At 37.6% G+C, this 27,992-nt stretch overlaps 1 protein-coding gene across 1 annotated transcript; it reads right to left on the minus strand.

The window, feature by feature from the left end:
- Positions 1–67: 67 nt before the first annotated feature.
- LOC106873864 (ATP synthase mitochondrial F1 complex assembly factor 2) lies at positions 68–27,974 on the minus strand. Its single transcript, XM_089358987.1, has 8 exons — positions 27,844–27,974; positions 24,095–24,139; positions 21,863–22,008; positions 17,147–17,244; positions 9,935–10,015; positions 7,284–7,396; positions 4,978–5,093; positions 68–1,328 (listed from the first exon to the last, which is right to left on the minus strand). Exons 1-8 carry the CDS (start codon positions 27,953–27,955, stop codon positions 1,176–1,178), a joined length of 864 nt encoding a protein of 287 aa, XP_089215113.1. The 5' UTR covers positions 27,956–27,974; the 3' UTR covers positions 68–1,175.
- Between the last annotated feature and the right edge of the window lie 18 nt (positions 27,975–27,992).

Raw genomic sequence — 27,992 nt, forward strand, 5'->3', positions numbered from 1 at the left:
TTCCCTTCATATGATATTTTCAGCAAAAAGAAAAATTTGATACTTTAACAGAAAAACATAACCAGCATTTATACAAAAACTGTTGGAAGAATTTTTTATTCTGAAAGAGTCATGTTTATGTTACCAATTGGAGTAGATTGGCACTGGATTTTGCATTTATTTGTTCATCCAGGCTCATTTTTTCACTATAACGTCCTGTGTTCAAATCCTGGGGAAGTAGATAGAATCGATCTATTTGTTTATCCTATGCTGAATCATAAGAATATATCAGGGCCAGTAATCATTTAAATATAAAGTGGATGAGAGACAAATGTGTACCAGGATAAGATGCAGGTCTAACATGAGAGGCCTTTTTTTGACATGAATTTTGTTTTACACAACACCACAAAACTGCTGCTGCTGCCTATGCTAATGTATGATACCATTCTGTGATACCTACTCACAGCTAGATAGACATAGATGCCAAAGTCACACTATTTTGGCCATGGATACACACAGCACAAATGTCAGGATATGGACTGCTGACCTCTTGGTGGTTATCAAGTGATTCATTGATTCATTCATCTATGACTTAAATAAAATTTAATACCTTTAATATATTTTACACTTGATTTCATCAGCAACTTTTTTTCCTTCCAAATGCTAATTTATTCTTTACAAGCTCAAAAACCACTTGTTCAAATTCATTCATTTAATGCATGCAAATATTTTAACATGTCTCTACAGCCATGCTAATACAGTTGGATAAGATTAAAATTTAAGAAATTGATATGGTATGGTATGGTATGGTTATTTCTTAATCTGCTCAATCTATCAAGTGGGGATGATACCTACTTTATTGATGATCAAAAGGAAGCAAACAGGTAAATCCTTAATAAAAAGGTACAGGAAAAGACAATAATAGAATTTGAACTTATGACAAATAGGATCAGTTATTTAACATCTTACCCCTCATCCACTGGTACAATGACAAAACTGATCCCCTAAATCTTATTGCAAAATATCACAGACAAGTCATTTTGCATTGGCACAAAAAGTGTGTAGTCTTTCCTCACAAAGAAATTCTGCCCAAAATATGTTTCCAACAAATGAATCTCTGGCAAGATATATTCTATCTTTTCAAAACACTATTCTTTGGCATTCTCTACTCAAAAACAAGTTCCCTTTGATGTGTACTACACAAACGCTCTCATTTTTGCTGTAGTTTTTTGCTTCATAGAAGCATTCTCTGAAGACCAATGTGTGAATAAAACAGCTGCTGCTAAACGTGCTCGGTTTTCATAGAGATCCAGGTCATGGTACCATTCCACACTACCCCACTTCTGGGTCTGAAATACAAATAGCAGAAAATATGTTTTTAAAAAATATGAATAATTAACATAATATAATTTGTATGTATGTGTGAGAGTGTGCATGCATAGGTGAATATATATGTATATGCATGTATGTTTGTGAGAGAAAGTGTGTGTGTGTGTGTGTGTGTGTGTGTGTGCACGCAAAAGCTATAAACTGGAATTGGTTGGACAAATCTTCAAACAACATTTTCCCCCATGTCTTTCAATTTTGCATAATTCCATCTCTGCAGCTAAATCTTCTCTCGATACTGATGTAATCATTTATTTCTCATAATATCTAACACCAACAGATGATTTTTTTTTTTTTTTTTTTTTAAACAATATGTGTTATCCATTCACACACATTCATGCCTATAGACTTGCCTTCTCTATGCACTAGCTACTGTATATGGTACACAGTCATATAAACTGCCTTGAAAATTATTTAATAAATACAATAGCAAATATAAGTTATAAGGACTAAAAATTTTAAATCCAAAAATAAATCAATTAAAAAAAATCAAAATTAATTCTGTTGTATCTGGGGAGAGTCATTTTCTTATTGTGCCTTAAAATTTAACATACTCACCGGTAAAATTTCCACTTATTTTTCTTTTTATTTTCCTAAAATTTTCGTTGCGTTTTGCAACCTTATCAATAGTCTTGGGACAGTCGAGACTATTGATAAGGTTGCAAGACGCAACAAAAATTTTAAGAAAATAAAAATAAGAAATAAGTGGAAATTTTACTGGTGAGTGTGTTAAATTTTAAGGCACAATAAGAAAATGACTCTCCCCAGATACAAAAGAATATGCTTCAACACACGAAATCACATAAAAAATCTTGCAAACCAAATCCAAAAACGAAAAATTAATTCTAATAATCAGATAATTTTGAAAGTTATATGCTAAAATGTCTATTCTCCACAAACAATCAAGCCAAGTTTCTAATTTATGGATATCTTCCTCCTCCCTTCCCACTAGTCTCAGGGGCCCTGTAAAGGGTCATGGGCACTGCCTGCTTCCTGACTAACAGATAAAAGAAAAATAAGATTTAACGTTTCTGTTGCCATATTAAAACTTACTAGAAAGTATTTTATATATAAGGGACATAATTCCCAACAAGAAAAGTTATTTGTAGTGTTGTTATCATCAATAATATTGTCTTAATGTATTGCATTGATGATAAAAGACACATGGGAATATTAGATGCACCCTATTTTAGCAGCAGTCGTTGCATATCTCAGACTGAGTTTCAAACTGACAACTTTACACTCACTGCAGTCTCATCTCCCGAGGGAACTTTTCTGACAAGGAGACTATGGTAGCTTGGTCAAGCATTGAGGTGCCCCCATGATGGACTCATCCAGAAGGCAATAGCACCAGATCCTCCCCCAGGTTGGCATAAGCTAAGACGTGGCTCACAACAGTCAACGAAGATATGGAGCTCTTTTCTAGCACCTCAAGTTTTGGCGTTCATCGCTGGAATCGGGAACAGCTTCAATACACCGCAGAATCAGCCGCTAATATGATGTGATGAACTCAATAGGAACCAGCTTAAACTCTCCTGGATGAATGCCAGAGTAACAAGAACAACTTCAGCACTACATATTCAGAAAAAAATGCTAGTGATTCTCAACCAGTTTTTAATTATGGATCCCTTAAATTACTATTTTATTCAGGTGGACCATCATAGCCATTTGATTTTAAAAACTAGTTTTACAGATACTTCTTTCAACATTCCTATTTTGTTTCTCACACATTCCCTTGTATAGGCTGAGCTATGTAAAACACCAGCGAAACAAACCTAGCTGCTTCTTACAATAAATATATTTAAAGTAAAATGTTGTTGCCAGTGCCACTGGACTGGCTCCCGTGCAAGTGGCACGTAAAAAACACCTTTTTGAGTGTGGCCGATGCCAGTACCGTGTGACTGGCACATAAAAGCACCCACTACACTCTTGGAGTGGTTGGTGTTAGGAAGGGCATCCAGCTGTAGAAACTCTGCCAGATCAGATTGGTGCAGCCTTCTAGCTTGCCAGTCCTCAGTCAAATCGTCCAACCCATGCTAGCATGGAAAGCGGGCGTTAAACGATGATGATGATGATGATGATGTTTTCATAGGCCCATAAAATATTACTGTGGGCCCCTAAAAATCTTACATGGACTACAATGGGTCATATGGAACCTTGTTGAGAACCACAGATTAAGTGCATTAAAGCATGTAATATTTAAAGCAACTTTGCATATAAGACCTGGAAAGGATTTTTTGAGACATTTTTGTGGGGGGAAAAAGTGCATCTTATAGGTCAATGAATATAGTATTTTCCCATGATGGCAAGAGTTAGCTGGGTCTGTTATACAGCATGCTGCCATGTATTCACAAGTCTAAGAATTCTATTAAGGAATTTTCTTGGGCAGATAAATATTTCAACCCATTCAGAGTTCCATGCCAAAATAGGGGAAAATCCTTAAATGAAAATTATTAGTCTACCAAATTATTAGTCTACCAAATGTTTTCTAGGGGATTATTTATTTGACCATGTTGTTGTTTAGCCCCAGGTCAACTCTGACAGAGCAAAACATGACCAAAGTTGTTCCAGCCACAACTATCACTTTCATTATACATCATAGTTCCATGTCCACTTCCTAGGTTGGCATGGGCTGAACACTTGTTACTGCATTTCTAGATGAATCAGAAGACGACGTCTAGTTTGGTGTCTATGGCTAGATGCTCTTCCTAACACCAACCAGAGTATGCTATCTTAAGTTCAAACAGAGAATCTTAAACTGCATTATCTAATATGCACTTTTTAAAGAAAGTCTGGTGTAATTTGACTGCCATTTCTAGCAGGTTAAGCTCCTACATAGCAACTCTCCATTGATTCACTTAATTAGTCAGAGTCAGGCTCTATTTACATTCAAATAATACATGTAGCAGTCATTCTGAGACACATATGCATGTATAAACATATATATAGGGTTAATAAACATAACAGCTCTTTGTAAAGCAACAATCATAACTTTAATCTGCAAATAAATATGTTAATAAAAATCAAAATATTGTGATTGATTTTAATTGAGAAAAGCACACATCCAGATCAAATAATCAAGCTCCCAGCCAACCAACCCTACAAATTTTACTACTACTACGAGTAGTACTACTACTACAAAGAATTTTAACGCTAAAGAGGAAGACGAGATAATATTTGGGACAATTCACTAAATATAGAAATGGAATACATCATCATCATCATCGTTTAACGTCCGCTTTCCATGCTAGCATGGGTTGGACGATTTGACTGAGGACTGGTGAAACCGGATGGCAACACCAGGCTCCAATCTAAATTTGGCAGAGTTTCTACAGCTGGATGCCCTTCCTAATACAATACATATATACGAGGGGGTGCTGAAAAATTCCTGGTTTTAAGGGTATCGTGAAAAGCCTGATTGGAGGCCCAACCTTCCAAGTTCTTTTACAGGGCTTAGAAAAACTGAAGGGTTGCTGCAATAAGTGTGTGAATCTGAGAGGGCAATATGTTGAATAAAATCATAATTAACTAATCTACCTGTATTTTCTTTTACCCAATACCAGAAACTTTTCAGCACCCCATCATAACAACATACATATAGTAAGAACATACCTGAAATTCCATCTCCAAACGGGAAAGATATACAGCATCATTCACAGTCAGGTGGCGCTCGACTAAACCCATAGTTAGTATCAGAGACTTCACACATTCAACAGCACTGAAAATCCCTGCAGACAAATAAAAGGTTAAAAAAAACTATTGAAATACATGGTATCGACGTTTCCCCCCCCCACACACACACACACACACACAAGAATTCACAGAGCAGATGCTTTCGCACCAGTTTTTAAAGTGATAAACAAAAAAGAGATATACTTCATGGGTTGGATATTTATCTATTACCTACTCTTTTACTCTTTTATTTGTGTCAGTCATTTGACTGCAGCCATGCTGGAGCACCGCCTTTAGTCGAGCAAATCGACCCCAGGACTTATTCTTTGTAAGCCTAGTACTTATTCAATCGGTCTCTTTTGCCGAACTGCTAAGTTACAGGGACATAAGCACACCAGCATCGGTTGTCAAGCGGTGTTGGGGGGGACAAACACAGACACACAAACATATACACACACATACATATATACATATATATACATATATACGACAGGCTTCTTTCAGTTTTCGTCTACCAAATCCACTCACAAAGCTTTGGTCGGCCCGGGGCTATAGTAGAAGACACTTGTCCAAGGTGCCACGCAGTGGGAATGAACCCGGAACCATGTGGTTGGTAAGCAAGCTACTTACCACACAGCCACTCCTGCGCCTATGTAACTTTTGTTCAGGAAATATTGAAACCAATATTGCAAACCTACAAATCTCTCATCAGTTCCATAGTGCTACCACTGCTTACAGTGGTGAGTTTATACCATGCGATGTGACTTAGTCATTGACAGTCAGTAATCTTGGTCATGGACACATGCTGTGACTGTGACAGAGTACTGAAACTGACAACAACACCAGAGCTAATGATTGAGTATCCTATCAATATCAGGTTGCTTGTGAGCACTAAATGGTAATGAATGACCCAGTACAACTTGTTATATGGTCAGGTCATTGGTGACTAAACCAGCAACCCCACCAAGCTTGCTTGAAGACAAGGGAGATTTTTGGACACCTTGTGGGATGAAAAACAACTCATCTAAAATGAAGATGAAGTCAGGAAAGTCAACAACCAACAAATTTTGTGTAAATATGCTTATTTGTAATGTATGCAAAGACTGGACTTCTTAGTTGATTGCATGGAAGAAACATACCCACCAACAAACAAGTTTCAACGAGCAGAAAGGTAATATCCAGCAACATCACTCAAAGCCATGTACTTCAGAGATAAGTGGACATGTAGATCACCCAGAACATCTTGTTGCATCCTTGATAAATTCCCCCTTATCTTGGCAGCCTTGCCACCAGTCCAGGAGGTCAGAGATGAAAGACTGAGATTGGTCATCCAGGACAGCCTCCTTCACTATAATCCGAGTTCAATGCAAGTCAGAATTCAAACTTCTTCACAAATCGACAGCAAACCTTTCATCGCAATGTTCAGGATACCACATGCATCTGTGACTATGAAATACTGCCTACTCTAGTTTCATCATACACAAGGTATAGTATAGGCTAGAGCAGCAGTAAATATCCAGTATACACTGTGGGTCAATAAGAGGTGGAGTCTTGGTCATCTTCAAAGACACAGGCAAGCAACATATCCTATCAACTGAATTATTCAAATCTTACATGATGGCTAGATGTCTAAAAACAAATACAACTCTGAAACTATTCTTAATCCATTCTCTTTTTACCTAAATCCATTGCTGGTAGATATCACAGCGCACTGGAATTAAACCCAGTTTCTAAATCTCTGAACAGTTCTTAAATATTCCTCATTTTATATAAGACCACAGACTTTTGCAGGTTTTAGTCAGGTTTTAGTTCCTTTCTCTCTCTCTCTCTCTCTCTCTCTCTCTCTCACACACACACACACACACACAGACACACACACACACACACACACACACACACAGCAGCAGCAGCAGCTCAACTGCCTACATAAAGGATCTGCATATCTACAAGGTACCAAATTTTATTCATCAAAAGTGCAGTAACTTCATAAGGAACATATCATAGATAACTGTTAAGGAACATTAGCTTCACTAGCAATGATTCTTTTTAATCTCTTAGATAAGGAAGCCTATATGTTGTAAAATAAATTCCATGTTACTACCATTTACATTGGGTTGTTTATCACATGGAGCACAAATAGACATTAATATGAAAGAACATCAAGAGAATATTATTTGGTCATGCAACAGTTGAGAAATTCAATAAATTAAATAAGGGAAAATTTAAACATCAAAAGTAACATCTACCTGTTAACCCCCACATGGTGTATGAATTCAGTTGTGTGTGTATTCCACCTATCGTAGCATCTGAGATGCAAGGCAAAGCAAACGTTGTAGTCGTCTCAATTGGTACGTTATATCTACAATCATAAAACAACCCACGTCAGGATTACATGAACAGGTTACACGTTTACACTTCTTTAATTCACAGTTAAAACTGGCATTTCATTGGGTTTTTTTGCCTACATAAACATTTACATAAAAATATACACAGAGGCATGCATGTGTGTATGAGTTAGAATGAGTGGGGTGGATATATAATTAGGATATACTACTAGTATGCATTTATTCATATTTAGTATACCAATTCTCCTGCTTTTAAGTTAGCTCCTGTGTAGGGCTCTTCATTAGGCTTTGGGCCCAACAATGACACTTCATGCATTGAGTACATATTAAATTTCATTAAACTTGAACAATATTTTTTCAAGCAATGAACAATTTTCATCAAGACAATGATATAATTTGTTGACTAGGAACTTATTGCAAACCTGCATTTTTTGTCTTCCCATTCAGGGGTCAATACAATTTTTTTTTTTTCTGTCTAACCTCTTTCTTTCTCTCACTCTCTCTCTCTCTTTCTGTTGATTGTTTTCAACCATCACCTTCACCAGTACCACCACATCTGCCATACACACATCATTCAGACTTCTGAACCACCACCATCAATACCTTTGGTTTTGTTACCTCCCCCCCACCACCACCACCATCACCACTGTCTTTCATAACACTTACTCTCTGACCGCCTTAGCTACCACTACCACCACGATCATCACTGCCACCTCCACCTCTATCACAGCTACAGCTCATACTATTACTATCACCCCATTGCCACCGGTCAGTATGTTAGTTCAATATGTTAGTTCGGTGTTCAGTCCCTCTTTCTCTCACATACCCACTCTTTCTCTCTCTCTATTATTACTCCCACTACCACCATCAACACTACTACTTTTAATAAAAACATCATCAACTCTCCCTAAATTTCTTTGTCTCTCTTTCTCTCCCTCTCACTGTCTTTGCCACCGCCCTCACCGTCTCTATGCCTACTATTACTCTCACCCCAGTATGAGCAATAGTAGAAGTGTCAATGAATAGTGAGAGAGGGTAAAAGTGTGACACACTGACACACAGGGTTTAGTTTTCGCATTTATTATATTAGATATTTTGTAGTTTGTCTTGTAATGTTCAGTACATCTTACTCTAATAGCTATGGTAGACCTTGCTTAAAGCAACCACCCTATCTCACTTAAAGTGGCCACTCTAACTCCTATCCTCCATCTCAGTTGGGGAGACTCATTAGTCTTGCAAGTTACAAAGTAACCTCATTAATGTTGGTGCCACAATAAAAGCACTTAATGCACCCTGTAAACAGGTAGGCATTAAGAAGGGTATCCAGCTATAGAAACATTGTTAAAACTGCAACACTGGAGGAAGATGTGGTATTCCAACCCACTGGATTCTATCAAAACGTCCAACCCATATCAGTATAGAAAGCAGACTTAAAAATGATGACGAGGAGGAGGAGAATGATGATGATGATGATGATGAGATGGCTAACCTTGATGGTGACGGTTGAAACTTTACTGCAGCAACAGTCTCTATTGCTGGGTAAGGTACATAACTCCTGCTTTTCTAAGTACATTTGATTTGACAAACAGGTACTATTATTTTCTACTCTAGGTACAAGGACCAAAATCTTGGGGAAGGGGACCACTCAATTAGATCGACCCTCATATGTAACTGGTACTTAATATATCAACCCCAAAAGGATGAAAGGCAAAGTCGACCTCAGCAGAATTTGAACTCAGAACATGAAGACAGACGAAATACCACTAAGCATTTCGCCCGATGTGCTAATGTTTCTGCCAGCTCGCTACCTTAAACAGGTACTATTCTATAGCATGGTGGCATGCTTAGTAATAGCAAGAACATCTAGGTGTAATATCAGTTACTCTCATGAAAACCATTCCACTAATGCTACCTTATGAAAATTGATCCAAAACAGTACAAAAGCTATTCCTATAAATGTTTAAATTTAAGCAATTTCTGAAATCTAATAAATTCCACTGAGAAAATTTAATGTTAGCACTTTAAACTACCAAGCGTTTTTTCTATTTATTTCATTCTTTATGCCTGCCACCTTCAAATCAATACTTCTTCCTTTTTTTTTTTTTTTTTTGTCATCATATAAATGCAGGCATAGCTGTGTGGTTAAGAAGCTTGCTTAACAATTATGTGGTTTTGAGTTCAGTTCTGAATGTCTTCGATTATAGCCCCAGGTCAACCAATGTCTTATGAGTGAAATTAGTAGATGGAAACTATATGGAAGTTCACTGTGTGTGTGTGTTTGTCCCTACCCACACTATTTCACGACTGGTGTTGGTTTGTTTACATCCCCGTAACTTAACAGTTCAACAAAAAAAAAAACCAATGAAATAAGTACTGGACTTAAAAAACAGTAAAAACTAAAAGAAATGTGAGGTAGAAGATTGCCAATGTATCACACAAGAAGGAGAAAAAACACCAGAATATGAACAAAAACTGTTCACAAAAAATTAGATATTCTACTGCAATTGTGACTTCTCAAAATTTACCAGGTAAAATGACAACAAATAACTTACCGATTTTTAAACCAGTCAATAATTGGATCCCACTTTTGTTTCTGCAATTCCAATAAGTCCTCAGGTTCAGACATTCGATAACTGCAAACCAAAACTATGAGATTCAGTGTTTATGGATAGATAGAGGAAGGTTTTTAAATTATCTATTTCCAGCATTCAGATTACTCTATCAAACATAATGCTTACTTATTCACATTGTTTTGAATTAATCATGCATCATCTTGTAGCTTTGAGATTTTGATGGTAAGAGTGTTTATTTTCAGAATGACATTTTAGGGTAACTGTCAGAGGTAGGATCTGGACAGACTGAACATAAAACAGAATATTTTGGCCAGATATGGCGGGTTAGAATGCGAAAGGGTTAACAAATAAATTCTATGAAAACAACAATATACCAAAAGAAAGACTTCTAGCTTCATCTAGCTATTTAGTCTGTTTCTTTTTTAGTTTTTTTTAACAAGTGCTGATGTGCATGTGTGGTTAAGAAGCTTGCTTCCCAACCATGTGGTCTCAAGTTCAGTCTCACTATGCAGCACCTTGGGAAAATGTCTTCTACTATAATCCAAATCCTTTCAAAGCTTTGTGAGTGGATTTGGTACATGGAAACTAAAAGAAGCCCATATCATCATCATCATCATCATCGTTTAATGTCTACTTTCCATGCTAGCATGGGTTGGACGGTTTGACTGAAGATTGGCAAACCAGGAGGCTGCACCAGGCTCCAATCTGATCTGGCACGGTTTCTACAGCTGGATGCCCTTCCTAATGCCAACCACTTCGAGAGTGTAGTGAGTGCTTTTTACGTGCCACTGGCACGGGAGCCAGTCACACGGCACTGGCATCGACCACGCTCAAATGGTGCTTTTTATGTGCCACCAGCATGGGAGCCAGTCAGGTGGCATAAATATATATATACACATACACACATGTCCATGTGTATGTGTGAGAATGTGTATGTATATATATATATATATATATATATACCGTTGTCTTGACATCATGTGATGATCATAAATGAGCCTCGCCATCATCATACAAGCAATGGTGCTTGTTTCCAGTCTGCCATGAGAAACATGTCTGGCCAAGGAAACAGGAGAGAATTGACAACTTGAAGGGCATCTGGCTGTAAAAAACCTGCCTCAATAAATTCCATCTGATCCATGCAAGCTTGGAAAATTGAGGCAACATTAAATGATAATGATAATAACAACAAATTCTAAATTAACCCTTTCATTACCATATTTATTTTGAGACCCTCTGTGTTTCTTTCAATTAATTTTAAATATAACAAAGAATTTAGTAAAATAACTTAGTTATCATTAAGCTAGTGTTAGGAACATAAATTGAGACTAAGGTTCGGTGGTAGATTTTAATTCAAAACTTTTGAAAACCAGACATGTGTACAACAGAGCCAAAGACGGTTTCAGCTGGGTTGGTAATGAAAAGGTTAAACAAGAAGTAAGTTTGTAGCATTTATACTGTTAACAGTACAGTAAAACAGACAGTCCATCAAAATGATAATGGTATCTTTTATCTTTTACTTATTTCAGTTATTAGGCTGTGGCCTTGCAACTGCACTGTCTTGAAGAATTTTAGTCAAACGAATCAATCCCAGTACATTTTTTTTGTTTTTTTATAAGACTGGTACTTATTCTGTCAGTCGCTTTTGCCAAACCACTAAGTTACAGAGACATAAACACACCAATACTGGTTGTCAAGTGATGGGAGTAGGGGACAAATACAAAGACACACACACACATATATGTATATACATATATATAATGTTTTACCAAAAGGGAAAACTATAATTGTCACTAAGTATGACTAGGGAGTTAGAAACACCTGCATTACAAGAAATAAGAGCTAAAATGCGCTAAAGCTGTAGTCAAAGCACTTAATTGTATACATATATACTGACAGGGACTATAATTACCCAAAAACATCAATCAACAATTATATATATATATATATATATATACATATATATATATAGATAAAAAAAAGTGTAGGTGGCATACAAGTGGGTATATATTTATAAAAAAGAAGTTTGAAAACGCCAATATATAAAAAATGAATTTTAATTTATAATTTTGTCACAGATATTTTTAACATGTTTAAGGTTTGTTTTTTCAAGAACCGAAACATGTTAAAAATATCTCTGACAAAATTATAAATTAAAATCCATTTTTTATATATTGGCGTTTTGAAACTTCTTTTTTATAAATATATATGTATGTGTATATATATATATATATATATATATATATATATATATATATATATACGAACACACATAGCTACCATCATCATTGTTTATGGTCTGTCTTCTATGTGTGCATGGGTAGGGGTAGGACGGTTGACAGGAGCTGGCCAGGTAGAAAACTATATATATATATATATATATATATATATATATATATATACATATATATACATATATATATATATATATATATATATATATATATATACATATATATATATATATATATATACATATATATACATATATATATATATATATATATATATATATATATATATACATATATATATATATATATATATATACATATATATATATATATATATATACATATATATATATATATATATATACATATATATATATATACATATATATATATACATATATATATATATATACATATATATATATATATATACATATATATATATATATATATATACATATATATATATATATATATATATATATACATATATATATATATATATATATATATATATATATATACATATATCATCATCATCGTTTAACGTCCGCTTTCCATGCTAGCATGGGTTGGACGATTTGACTGAGGACTGGTGAAACCGGATGGCAACACCAGGCTCCAGTCTAATTTGGCAGAGTTTCTACAGCTGGATGCCCTTCCTAACGCCAACCACTCAGAGAGTGTAGTGGGTGCTTTTACGTGTCACCCGCACGAAAACGGCCACGCTCGAAATGGTGTCTTTTATGTGCCACCCGCACAAGCCAGTCCAGGGGCACTGGCAACGATCTCACTCGAAAATCCTACGGGAGCCAGTCAGGTGGTACTGGCAACGGCCACGCTCAAAATGGTGCATCTCATGTGCCACCCGCACAAGAACCAGTCCAGGGGCACTGGCAACGATCTTACTTGGCTTGCCGGGTCTTCTCACGCACAGCACATTTCCAAAGGTCTCGGTCAGTAGTCATCGCCTCGGTGAGGCCCAATGTACAAAGGTCTTGCCTCACCACCTCAGCCCAGGTCTTCCTGGGCCTACCTCTTCCACGGGTTCCCTCAACTGTTAGGGTGTGGCACTTTTTCACGCAGCTATCCTCATCCATTCTCACCACATGTCCATACCAGCGCAATCGTCTCTCTTGCACGCCACAACTGATGCTTCTAATGTTCAGCTTTTCTCTCAAGATACTTACACTCTGACGGGTATTCACATTGACATTACACATCCAACGGAGCATACTGGTTTCATTCCTTGCGAGCTTACGTATGTCCTCAGCAGTTACAGCCCATGTTTCACTGCCATGTAGCATGGCTGTTCGTACGCATGCGTCATACAGTCTGCCTTTTACTCTGAGTCCCTTTGTCGCCAGCAGGGGTAAGAGCTCTCTAAACTTTGCCCAGGCTATTCTTATTCTAGCAGCTACACTTTCAGCGCACCCACCCCCACTACTAACTTGGTCACCCAGATAGCGGAAGCTATCGACTACCTCTAGTTTTTCACCCTGGAATGAGATAGAAGTTGTTTCCTGTTTGTTTACAGTCTTTATTGCACCTGAACATCTGCCACAAACAAAAACTAACTTGCTAGTTAACCTGCCTTTGATGTTGCTGCACCTCTTATGTGTCCATAGCTTGCACCGGGTACATCTTATAGAGTTACTACCTACTCCTTTTCTACATACTGAGCAGGGCCATCTACCTGAATATACATATATATATATACATATATATATATATATATACATATATATATATATATATATATATATATATACATATATATATATATATATATATATATATATACATATATATATACATATATATATACATATATATATACATATATATATATATATATATATATATATATATACATATATATATATACATATATATATATATATATATATATATATATATATATATATGCGACAAGCTTCTTTCAGTTTCCATCCACCAAGTCCACTCACAAGGCTTTAGTCAGCTGGAGGTTTAAGAAAACACATGCCCATGGTGTCACATGGCTGGGAAGCAAACTTCTTATCACACCGCTATGCCTCCGATTAAGAAGCTTGCTTTGCAATTATATGGTTCCAGGTTCAATCCTACAGTGCAATAATCTACAACAACTGTGAATTGATCAAAGCCACATGGTGTGTATATGTTTTTGTAAGTGGGCATAAGACGAACGAAACTGCTATGCTGAGCGAAAATACGTTGTGCAAATTTAGTTCTGTCCAAGTTATGTCCCTTGATGCCAAAATTACTTGTTTTCTATCTTATATGAGATCGATCGACTATCGCAGGTTACATTCCAAAAGCCCCTGCAATAGGTGAAAATTCACAAAGTAGAAACAGTACTGTAATGTATATTTTGTTTTATTATTTTTATAATTTGTATATATTTATTTCATTATGAATGCAAAACAACACCATAAAGGAATGGATGTAAGCTTAAATAATAAACCATGATAGATGAACCGCAATACAGCAAGGGATTACTATATTACAGTTCTGAAGTCAATAACAATCAACTAAAACCTTTAAAAATGGTGTCCCTATATGACCCCAGTCCAATAACTGAGACCAGCAAAAACAAACAATGCACTAAAGAATAACAATTAAATATAATCTACTGCAGTAAAGAATTGTGAAGGAAATGGTAAATTATTTCATTCACACTGATATGAATGACATTAGCAAAAGTAGACAGCTCAAGAGGGAATTGAAATAATATATAGAACATCATCATCATCATCATTGCTCTAACGTCTACTTTTCCAAGCTTCCATGGATCAGAACAGAGTTTATTGAGGCAGGTTCTCAAGGGCTGGATGCAGTTCCTCTACCTGTTTGCAAACTCGGTAATATTCCTTCATTGCAGCAGGGAGATGACACAATCGTTAGCATGCCAGGCGAAATGCTTAGCGGTATTTCGTCTGCCGTTATGTTCTCAGTTCAAATTCCGCCGAGGTCAACTTTGCTTTTCATCCTTTCGGGGTCAATTAAATAAGTACTAGTTACACACTGGGGTCGATGTAATCAACTTAATCCCTTTCTCTGTCCTTGTTTGTCCCCTCTATATTTAGCTCCCTGTGGACAATAAATAAATAAATATTTCTTCATGGCAAGAATGACAACCATTTATAAGAGTCATGCAGTGTCAAGACAAGGAAACAAACTCATGCACACACACACGATGTGCTTCTTTCAGTTTCCATCAACCAAATCAACTCACAAGGCTTTTACTCAGCCCAAGACTATAGTAGAAGACACTTGCCCAAGAGCCATGAAGTGAAAGCTAACTCAAAACCATGTAGCTGGGAAGCACACAGCCACTGCACACACTCTTACTTTCTGTCTCACTCTCACACACACCTGATTCTTTTTACAAATCACTAATAGTAAGGCAGCAAGCTGACAGAGTCATTAGCAAGCTGGGCAAAATGCCTAGCAGCACTTTGTCTTTGTTCTGAGTTCAAATTCCACCAAAGTCAATTTTGCCTTTCATCCTTTGGGGATGGGGGGGGGGCAATAAAATAAGTACCAGTTGAGCATTGGGGGTCGATGTGATCAACTTACCTCTCCCCCCAAAATTGTTGACCATCAACCAAACTTTGAAACTAATGGCGCATAAAATGACACAACCAATTTTTGCCATTTTGATCATTTGAAATGAATACATTAAAATGTTGAGTAATGTGTTTATGCTGATGACATAACATTTCAAACATTAAGAGAAACACATACTCTTTTACTTTTACTTGTTTCAGTCATTTGACTGGAGCACCGCCTTTAGTCGAGCAAATCGACCCCAGGACTTATTCTTTGGAAGCCTAGTACTTATTCTATCGGTCTCTTTTGCCAAACAATTAAGTTACGGGGACGTAAACACACCAGCATCGGTTGTCAAGCGATGTTGGGGGGACAAACACATATATATATATACATATACATATATACGATGGGCTTCTTTCAGTTTCCGTCTACCAAATCCACTCACAAGGCTTTGGTCAGCCTGAGGCTATAGTAGAAGACACTTGCCCAAGGTGCCACGCAGTGGGACTGAACCTGGAACCATGTGGTTGGTAAGCAAGCTACTTACCGCACAGCCACTCCTGCGCCTATGTTAAACATTTAAACCTTTCTAAGTTAATATTTGCCAATGTATCTTTTACCTTCCACTCGTTTCAGTCATTGGATTGCAGTCATGCAGGGACAACCAACTTGAGGATTTAGTCAAATAAATCAACCCCAGTAATTATTTTTAAGTAGTCTGGTACTTATTCTATTAGTCTTTTTTTTATTGCCAAAGCATTAAGTTTCAAGGGTGTAAACAAACCAACAACAGTTGTCAAGAAATAAAGGGGGACAAACACAAACACACGCAGTTTCTTATTTCTTTATTGCCCACAAGGGGCTAAACATAGAGGGGACAAACAAGGACAGACAAACGGATTAAGTCGATTACATTGACCCCAGTGCGTAACTGGTGCTTAATTTATCGACTCCGAAAGGATGAATGGCAAAGTCGACCTCAGCGGAATTTGAACTCGGAACATAATGGCAGATGAAATACAGCTAAGCATTTCACCCGGCGTGCTAACAATTCTGCCAGCTCGCCGCCTTTTGGTAGACAGTTTCTGTCTACCAAATTCACACTTCACACACAATCTACCATTCATTGAGAGAGAGAGAGAGAGGGGAACCCCAACCTACCTCTGCTAATTAAGTCACCATGAGAAACAAAGACAGGATGGTCAAAGCTAGAATGCCTTAGATCAAAGTTCTGTCTGATCAAGGTTAAGATTAAACAACAACCATCTAGTCTAACTAGAGTTTTTGGACATTAGCAATATAAACTTTGAACAACAAATGCTGAATCCAACAGACCATCAGTCTCCATTTGGTGTAGTAGTAATAGTAATAATAGGAAACACAACACAGTATTGCTTACCACAATGTATCTGTTTCCAAATAATGTAGAATTGACCGGATCAGATCTGTTTTAGAACGTTGCAATGGGTTGTCAATAGCTGTGTTACATAACATGGTCTAGAATATAATAAAAGAAGACAAGAGTCAATTGATAGGGATTGTATCAAATATTATATGCAAAGCACCAGACATCACCATACACAATTACTATGGAACTATAATCTCCAGCAACTGCTACAAGGAGAACCTTTTACAATGCTGCAATAACTGTATTAAAGATACATATCTATTCAAAACCAAGAAATACTATACCCCTGATTAGTTATTAACATCCTTCAATCTCCAACTATAGAATATTACTTTCATATCCTGATGGCAATAACTCATCTTCTAGATCTTATAAGTTCTCATCTTCTAGATCTTATAAGTTCTCATCTTCTAGATCTTATAAGTTCATATCTGAACAACAAATGATTTTTCCACTTAAAATACGGAAATATAGAAGTGTTGTGTGCTCAAAGTGAAAGGAACGTGCAGGTGTGGCTGTGTAGTAAGTAGCTTGCTTACCAACCACATGGTTCCGGGTTCAGTCCCACTGTGTGGCACCTTGGGCAAGTGTCTTCTACTATAGCCTCAGGCTGACCAAAGCCTTGTGAGTGGATTTGGTAGACAGAAACTGAAAGACGCCTGTCGTATATGTGTGTGTGTGTGTGTCTGTTCCACCCCACTATTGCCTGACAACCAATGTTGGTGTGTTTACATCCTTATAACTTAGAAATTCGGCAAAAATGACCGATAAAATAAGTACTAAGGCTTACAAAGAATAAGTCCTGGGGTCAGTTTGTTTGACTGAAGGCGATGCTCCAGCATGGCCACAGTCAAAATGACTGAAACAAATAAAAAATAAAAGAAAAACAAAGACACTAAGGAAGATTTGAGGTGAAGCAGTGATCTTAAAACATATCTCATGAAGGGGACAACAAAAAACTATACTGATTGGCAACACTGCCAGAGTGGACCCATCCACCCATGTAAGTATAGCAAAACATGTCAAAAGGCTGGGAGACAATATATATATATATCTACTGTCCAGTCTACATGTGATGCCTCCTCCAACTCTTTGTTATTCATCCACCTCTCTATCACTCATCTTACAATCATATCTCCATCATTCACTCACTGCATATGCTGCTGGTATAACTAAAGATCAGAGTGAGCCTTTCCTACTCACTGTACTATGCTCCCTGCATACCTAGAGAAGTTACTGAATCTATCCAGCCTTATCATCTCTCTGACAATCACTCTTTTCTTCCTGTTCCTTCTGTTATGATGCCTATGTAACAAAATAAGGTATTGGAACTATCTTTATTCAATCCCCTCCCAAACACCATCCTTATCATTATCTCTTTCGTCAATGCCAAGGTTAATGTATAAAAAACTGCATCAAACCTGCTTGTACCCTAAACACCCTACCATCACCCTATCAATATGTCCAGTCATTGTTTCCTCTCCCTCTTTGACCACTTGCTATTGCTATCTATTATTCACTCTTACTGATATCCATTTCTACCTCCATTACTATCCTGCATCCTCTCTCTCTCTCCTCCTCCTCTACTTTCTCACTCCATTCAATTTGTTTCTACCCTCACACTGTTGCTCATCAGTCTTTTCCTCCCATTGCTCTCTTCTCAGTTATGTTGCTTTGAGTGAATGAACACCTCACAGAGCAGTAAGGACTCTTTAGTTTTATGAAATATACGGCAACCTTATTATTGTTGGTGTACAGCAAAATGCACTCACTACACTCTTTAATATGGTTGTCAAACAAGTACCATAGGTTGAAAGAATGCTTTAGCCTTGTCAAGAAGATGACAACCTCTCTAGTGCTGGTGCCATGATAAAATGCATTCAGTTAACTCTGTATAATGGTTAGAAATAGGAAGGGCATCCAGCCATAGAACCCAGACCAAAACAGAGTGTACATACAAGATGTGGTCCTCCAATTCCTCTAGAATGGGCAGCAACTCTGGATAAGAACCAACTTCATCCATGCCATCACAGAAAATGAACATGTATTGATGATGTTTATGGTAATGGTAGAGTTGGTTATGATAATTATGATGATGGTGGTGATGAAATGCTAATGAAGATGATAATGATGATACGGTCTCTGACCCATTGCTGTATCATAACCTCGATTTCCTTCTATTACTATTACAACAGATTTTACTTTTTGTTTTGTTTTTGTTCAGAACTTGCTACCTACCACTCCTAACTTCTACTCCAAAGTTACTTATTGCTTCCAACCATCCCATTTTCATCTCATGTACAGTACTTCACTCCCTAATACATAAAAGCCAACAAAATTTTCATGTAGCCTTTTATTCTAACAATCACCATTCCATAGTATTCCATTCCACCTGTTTCCATAAAATGCTTAACTCCAATTCTTTAAACTTCATATTCACCACACTACTCTCATTCTTTCCTGTCAATATTCGAGACAGCACCCTGGTAGATAAAGCAATTAAGGATATGAAGCCAGGAAAAGCTCCCGGCCCATCAGGAATCACTGCTGAGATGCTTAAAACATCTGGTGGTGTGGGCTATGGCCAAGTCATCCGTATTGTAAACCAGGTAGTTCATACACAATGACTGGCATAGCAGCACCATAGTCAACTGCTACAAGGGTAAAGGTGATGCTTTAGATAGAAATAACTACAGGGGTATCAAACTGCTGGATCAGGTGAAGGTCACGGAGAGGGTCATAGCCCAACTAACTAGGGAGAGAGTCTGCTTAGATGAGATGCAGTTCGGTTGATGCTATATTCCTTGTACAGCAACTGCAGGAGAAATACCTAGCCAAAAATGAACTCCTATATTTGGCTTTTGTGGACTTGGAGAAAGCCTTTGACAGGGTCCTCGATCTCTTATCTGGTGGGCGATGGAGAAACTGGGGATTGACGAATGGTTAATAAGGGCTGTTCAGGCCCTATACAGAGATGCCGTCAGTAGGGTTAGGATTGGAAATGAGTATAGTGAAGAATTCCGGGTAGTAGTAGGGGTCCACCAAGGATCAGCCCTCAACCCCCTCTTATTCATAATAGCCCTCCAGGCAATAACAGAGGAATTCAAGACAGGTTGCCCCTGGGAACTCCTCTATTCTGATGACCTGGCCCTCATAGCAGAATCACTACCAGAACTAGAGAAGAAACTTCAAGTTTGGAAGCAAGGTTTAGAATCGAAGGGCCTTAGAGTCAATGTTGCAAAGACCAAAGTTCTAGTAAGTAGGAAGGCGAACACATCACACACCCCTTCAGGTAGGTGGCCCTGCTCGATCTGTAGAAAAGGTATAGGTAGAAACTCCATAAGATGTACCCAGTGTAAGCTATGGACACATAAGAGGTGCAGCAACATCAAAGGAAGATTAACTGGGAAGATAGCTTTCACGTGCAGCAGATGCACAGAGGCAATAAACACCACAGATGCTCAGAAAACAGACTCCATCACATGCCAGGGGAAGAAACTAGAAGTAGTTGATAGCTTCCACTACCTAGGTGACCAAGCCTGTAGTGGGGGTGGATGCTCAGAGAGTATTAGAATAAGAATCGCCTGGCAAAGTTCAGAAAGCTTCTACCTCTACTGGTGACAAAGGGCCTCTCGCTCAGAGTGAAAGGTAGATTGTATGATGCATGTGTGCGAACTGCCATGCTTCACAGCAGTGAAACATGGGCCATGACTGCAGAAGACATGCACAGGCTCGAAAGAAATGAAGTTAGCATGATCCACTGGATGTGCAATGTCAGTGTGCACACACGACAGAGTGTAAGCGCCCTCAGAGAAATGTTAGACATAAGAGGCATCACTGGTGGGGAGTGGCCTTAACATTTCTGCAGTGGAGGATGGGTCTTCTTGAGTACAGCAAACCACCAGGTATCTTGGTTTGCAAAAGAGACGTTTGCGTTGGTATGGTCATGTACTGTGGATGGACAATGAGAGCAGTATGAAGAAGTGCCACTCCCAAACATTGGAAGGAATCCAGGGCAGAGGAAGATCCAAGAAGACATGGGATGAGATGGTGAAGCATGACCTTCAAACGTTGGGCCTCACAGAGGCAATGACAAAAGACCAAGACCTCTGGAGGTATGCTGTGACTGAGAAGACCAGGCAAATAAAGTGAGTCCACTGCTGTAACCTACACCAGTGTGGCATAACCAACGCACTCAAAAGTACCTTGGATCGTAGGGTGACATGCTGTGCTTGAGGAGACCTATTGAGTCAAGTACATCAACATCAGCAATATCAAAATCAAATCAAATGGAAATTGCAGTTGTGAGCCCCGTGTCGGTAGCACGTAAAAAGCACCATCTGAATGTGGCCGATGCCAGTGCCGCTATGACTGACTTCCGTGCCAGTGGCACGTAAAAAGTACCATCCAACCATGGTCAATGCCAGCTCACCTGGCCCCTGTGCCAGTGGCACATAAAAAGCACCCACTACACTCTCGGAGTGGTTGGCATTAGGAAAGGCATCCAGCTGTAGAAACACTGCCAGATCAGATTGGGGCCTGATGCAGCCTCCTGGCTTCCCAGACCCCAGTCGAACCATCCAACCCAAGCCAGCATGGAAAACGGACGTTAAACGATGATGATGGACAAAACCTACTTTACATAAACACAAAAGATTCCATGAAAAATATTAAAGCACACAGAAGAATATACTGAAGTTGACATACCAAATTCATTTTGTTTTGTTTGATTACATTCTTTTGACCATTCCATTCAGTAGCAACAGCTAAGGCCAAGCTTTCATTAGGAACAATGAAGACGTTACCAAGAGGTGTCCGAAGTTTACGCTTGTCGAGGTTGATTTCAAACTGACCTGAAAGACAAGAAAAAAAATAATGAAGATTTGGGAAAATCTCATCAAATACCTAAATAATAATAATTATAATTTCTAATATGGGTGCAGTGCCAGAAAGTTTGGGGAAACAGAATTAATTAAATGGACTTGGATTTTAACAGCTACTTTAATTTATCAACCTAGGAACGATAAAAGGTAACAATGACATTGGCAGGATTTGAACTCAGATTGTGAACAGTTGTAACAAATACAGGAAGAATATCTATATTGTCAACACCAAAAAACCCAAGATACCTGGTGCTTTACTGTACTCAAGAAGACCCATCCTCCACTGCAGAAATGTTAAGGCCACTCCCCACCCCGGTGAAGAGGACTGGCCTTCAAGAGACCTGTGCCGGTGACACATAAAAAGCACTCATGACAGTGCCACATAAAAGCACTCATGCTGGTGCCACTTTAAAAGCATCCAGTACACTCTATAAAGTGGTTGGCATTAAAAGGGTATCCAGCTGTTGAAACGAAGCCAAATCAGACTGGAACCTGGTACCACTTGCCAGCTCTGGTCAAACCATCCAACCCATACCAGCATGGAAAACAGACGTTAAAGGATGATGATGATGATCATGATGATGATGACAATGATGATGATACACTTACATAATTGCTCCTACCCCCACTGACTGACATGAACAAATCAGAGTTCAGCAGCCAACAAAAATAACAAAAACAGCAATTCACATTACATATACACTGCACAACAAACTGATGAAGCAATAACACCAGAGACACCATCATCATCATCATCATCATCATCATTTAACATTCGTTTTCCATGCTAGCATGGACTAGATGGTCAGACAGGAGCTGGCAAGGCCTGAAGCTGCACCAGGTTTCATAGTCTGTTTTAGCTCGGTTCCTATGGTTGGATGCCTACCATTTTACAGAGTGCACTGGGTGCTTTTTATGCTGCACCAGTACCAGTGATTTTTACATGACACCAGCAGCAGTGCCCTACATGGGTAAGCATTACCACAATGATTTTAGGATATTCGTTCTGTTTTTCTCTATTGTAGCTGACAGGTCATCTTGAGTACAACAATGCACCACATACCATGCCATATACTTTGTCACCTTCTTCATAAGACTCAGTGTCTTGAGACTGGCCTTCAATACTTAGACAAAAATTGTTGATGCCTTTCAGTTAAATGCAAAGAACAATAAGTAACAACATAATGCCAGCATGGCTGTGTGATTAGAAAGATTGCTCTGCAACCACATGCATGGCTTTGGGTTACATCCCATTGCATGGCACTTTGGGTAAATGTATTGTATTATAGCTTCAGGTTAACTAATGCCTTGTGAGCAAAATTTGATAGACATAGAGAAGCACATATATGTAGAGAAATTTGGCTGCTATTTCTAGCAGGCTGAGTAACTATATAGATACACCCTCAGATATTCGATAGAAATACCAGATAATCTGAGAATATTAACTGTGATGCACTCTATCCAAGAGAAAACTTATCTCACAGCCACTTAATGCTATGAAAGTAGTGAAGCATTGACCCTTAAGAAGCATTTTTTGACACAGATTTTACAGCAACAGATATGCTATAACCAGTGGTGGACTGGCTAGGTAGCCAGCTTGCCCGATGGCAAGTGGGCCCCTGTGCCATTAGAATCCATATATGGGGGAGCCTATCCCCTCAAGTCTGAGAATTTTTTATTCACTCCTGGAAGAATGCATTAATTATTTCAGCCTGGCTGTGTTTGTAGACAGTTGAAAAGAATACTTTTAACAAAAAAAAAATTTAATGATAGTATTGTAGTTGCAGGTGGGCCCCCTTAGTCTCCTGGCAACCAATATTTTTAGACCCAGTCCACCACTGGCTATAACAGTACCTAGTTTTGTGCTCTAAGTTAATGCTATGGGCGGTGGAATCAAACTTGTAATATACTGAAACAACTTTAAATATAACTTCAAATCAACAATATTCTAAATCAACTTTAACAATCTTCTAACAACACAGCCTTATACCTAAGTAAAAATCATTATTAACTGAACTATAAGAAGGGAAAAATAGATTAGAGGTAAAAAACTCACCATTATTTTGAGAAATTGTTGCAGTCTTGTAAAATTTTTTCAATTCTGTAAAGAGATAGATAAAAAAGGGAAAGCACTTAAAATTACTGATAAAGAACTCAATTTGAGATTGGGTTAAGAACAATAATTTACATAGAATAATTTTAAAACCTATACACCCAGTTTAAAATCACCTGATTTTAAAAGGAATCCATTTTAGTGCAAGGATTTAGTCCAGGTCTATGGACTGAGAATGACCCACTCCAAAAATAACTTCTTCCTTTTCCCTCACTAATTTCAGGGTCCCTGAAAAGGCACATAGACCCTACTTATCCTCCACTGACTAAACTAAACAAAATTTTTTTTTTAAATTACTTGATGGCCGCTTCACATTGAGAAGTTTGAGCCAGTTGATTAGTTTTCTTTTCATCAGCAACATCATTTAATGTTTATTTTCCAAGCTGACATGGGGTGGATGGTTTGACAGGAGCTGGCAAAACAGGAGTTGCACCAGGTTCTATAGGCAGTTTTGACCTGGTTTCTACAGCTGGATTTCCTAACACCAACCACTTTACAAAGTGTACTGGATGTTTTTTTTATGTGACACCAGCACTACTGATTTTTATTTGGCACCATCACCACTGCTTTATACATGGCACTATCACCAGTGCTTTTTACATAGCACCTGCACCTGTGCTTTGCACATGGTACCATCATCAGTGCTTTTTGTGTGGCACCATCAACAATGCTTTCTTAACTGTTAGGGAACGAAATGGGGAGGGAAAAGGTTGACAGGGTAGAGGACAGTGAATTGGCCAGATGAACAGGGCATCAGACAAAATGTTTTGCAGTGTTGGTTACATTTCTACATGTTCTGAATTTAAATCCTGACTAGTTCAAAATTACTCTTCATTTTTCTGGAGCCAATAAGATAAGCACAATTCAAGTTGTGGGAGCTAGGTAGACCATGTACTAGGGTACTGTTAACAACATTAAGACTGCCACCAAGTTCAATGAGGAATTTAACTCTTCAGCATTCAAATTATTCTGTCAAAAGTAATGCTTATTTATTCACATTGTTTTGAATTAATCAGATATTATTTTGTAGTTTTGAGATTTGATGAGGTAACTGTTAATTTTTTAGAATGATATTGTAGGGTTGATGTGACCAGTATGAACATAAAATAGGTTGAATATTTTGTCCACATATGGCTGGTTTAAATGATGAAGGATTAATGTATAAATAGATGGTCACTAAGATTCTGCCTTCAATAAATGATATTGAAGACAGTTTTATAAGATGATATAACACAAAGTTTTGGGATTTATTGTTCTTGGAAACTTCTATATGCAGTAACTTGGTTTTCAACTATTATAAAAACTGATCCAGTGCAGAAAGAGACATGTCAGTCAGTCCTGTCAGATAACTTGTGTGAGTGGTAATAGTTTGTATTAGGAAGAGCACCCACTATTAAAAAACACATCAAAAACTCAAGTCAAATCAATTTAAAACCCTAATTGCACATACAGGACTAATACCATGATAGCACTACATGGCTCAGTGGTTAGAGCATTGAGCTTGCAATCATGTGGTTGTGAGTTCAATTCCCAGGCTGGGCTTGTGTTGTGTTCTTGAGTAAGCCACGTTATTTCACATTGCTCCAGTTCACTCAGCTATAGAAATGAGTTGCAACATCACTGGTGCCAAGCTGTATTGGCCTTTGCTTTACCCTTGGACAACATTAGCGGCGTGGAGATGGAAGACTAGCATGCATGGCCAACTGTTGGTCTTCCACAAACAAGCTTGCCCAGACTTGTACCTCAGAGGGGAACTTTCTAGGTACAATACCATGGTCATTTGTGACCAAAGGGGGTCTTTACCCTTTACTGCACAAAGTAGTATAGTGGCCAAGTAGGAATATTAGACCATGTGTGAACACCCTTCAAATCACCATGTCAACTTTCTTTCTTTCAGATACAGAACCAAACGACCAAAACACCATCAGAAACTCCTCTCTCCCTGACAGACTACACCATCAATGTATGTATATAACAAATGGTAGGTTTGGAGAGATTGTGGAGATGTCATTGACTGAAGACAGTCCTGGCAACCATCTATTGATGTGTTAAATTCCTCACGAAACTTTTTGGCAATCCCAACTTTGTTAATAGCACCATAGTGCATAGTTTGTGTAGTTCCCATAACCCTGACATTTAACTGGCCCTTATTTTATTGACTCTAGAAGAATGAAGGGTAAATTTGAACTAGGCAGGATTTGAACTCAGAACAAATAAAAATGTAACTGCACACTTCAAATCTCTTTCCAATCTTTCCAGCTTTACCTTTAATTTCCCAATGAGTGAGCAACAAGCTCACTCATTGATTCCAGACTGATACTTTTTGGAAGATCGTAAAGGTTGCTATGTTCGTGTCTATTTCATTACCTGAGTATGTATATCAATGTGTTCATTCACATATTAAAGTCACTTGTACTGGTTTTCTTAAGAGACATAAGATTATATACAATTGTAGCTATAGCAATGAAGTGAAAATGTTGAAAGAGATAATCGAAAATAGAGTTTGCATCTATTACGTTTTAATTTATTTTTAACTAGTCATAGAGAACCTATATTGTAATGGAATAGTAAAGAGGAGTTGTGATATTTTTACTTTTGCCGGTCAAGAACATTGGTTTCAAATGGGAAAAACACGTTTTCGCAGTTCTACAGCAAATGAAAGACATGAAGGATGTCCTTCACCAGAGTTGTTACGATGAAACTAAATCTGGGGGCTGTTTTAGCGATCCCTGATTAAATCCTTAAAAATAAAACACAACTCCAAAAGCTGTCTCTCTTCTAACTAGTCTAACACTGAAACAACGAAATCATAATAGTTGTTTAGCATAAGGTTAATAGTGAGCAACAGGCCTATGATAAACAGCATTTCAGTTGTTACCATCCCGACTTCCTAGGAATATCTAAAACTATTTTATCTAATGTGTCATGCTTTTCCTTTTTTCTAAGACAATAAGGGGTGTGATTTGAGGGATATTTGGTAAGATCTTTAACAGGACAGGCAACCACATAGAGGTTCCCTAATATAATTGTAGGTTTGTGTTTTGCTAAAACAAGCAGCGTTACACATGTATAAACATTAGGTTTTCTAACTATATAAATAGATCATCAAACACGACTGTTACAAGCCGACTGAGGGGTCAAGGACACAGCAATGACGAAGATATAATAAACTTTTAAACCGTGTCTAACGACAAACACAAAATTTGATCGAGGACAATATACAAATATTCGAAACCCTATATATATATATATATATATATATATATATATATATATATATATATATATATATATATATATATATATATATATATATATATATATATATATATATATATATATATATATATATATATATATATATATATATATACACACACACACACACACGATAGTTAAGAGTGCAAGTACTTTAGATAACAAGGCAAGGCTCGCTTAACAGGTTACTAGGTTTCGATTCCAGATTAAGGATATTTCAGTTCCCATGCACTATTTCCTGGAAAGGGCTTGAATGTCATGATTTCCCTATTTCCTTCTTACTTTGAATGTATCCCCATAAAACCAAAAGTCAAGAAAGCAATATTTACAAGTTTTTAGAGAACCAAAGACGATCAACGTAAAAGTGTATTAAAATTTCTTTTTAAGAGAACGATAACAGCGCAGAAATAATTTTAGTACAGGAGTCACTATACCTTTCGAGTGTAATTTCCTAGTAAATACAGTGTTTATGGCATTAGAGAGAGGAAATTTCTTGAGAAAGGGATGAAACCGTTGCAAAACACCGTTAGCGGCAGCAGAAGCCATGTTGAAAAAAAGAATAAGCAAGTTGGTTTGTAAAGTA

This window comes from Octopus bimaculoides, chromosome 1, assembly GCF_046866305.1.
Source record: "Octopus bimaculoides isolate indiv1 chromosome 1, ASM4686630v1, whole genome shotgun sequence".
Taxonomy (NCBI): Eukaryota; Metazoa; Mollusca; class Cephalopoda; order Octopoda; family Octopodidae; genus Octopus; species Octopus bimaculoides.

Excerpts from the sequence above, each read along its gene's own strand:
- LOC106873864 (XM_089358987.1), bottom strand. The coding sequence starts at position 27,955 with ATGGCTTCTGCTGCCGCTAACGGTGTTTTGCAACGGTTTCATCCCTTT. Across the intron at positions 24,140-27,843 it reads TAGGAAATTACACTCGAAAG|AATTGAAAAAATTTTACAAG; the intron begins GTATAGTGACTC and ends ATCTCTTTACAG. Across the intron at positions 5,094-7,283 it reads CACCATGTGGGGGTTAACAG|GGATTTTCAGTGCTGTTGAA; the intron begins GTAGATGTTACT and ends ATTTGTCTGCAG.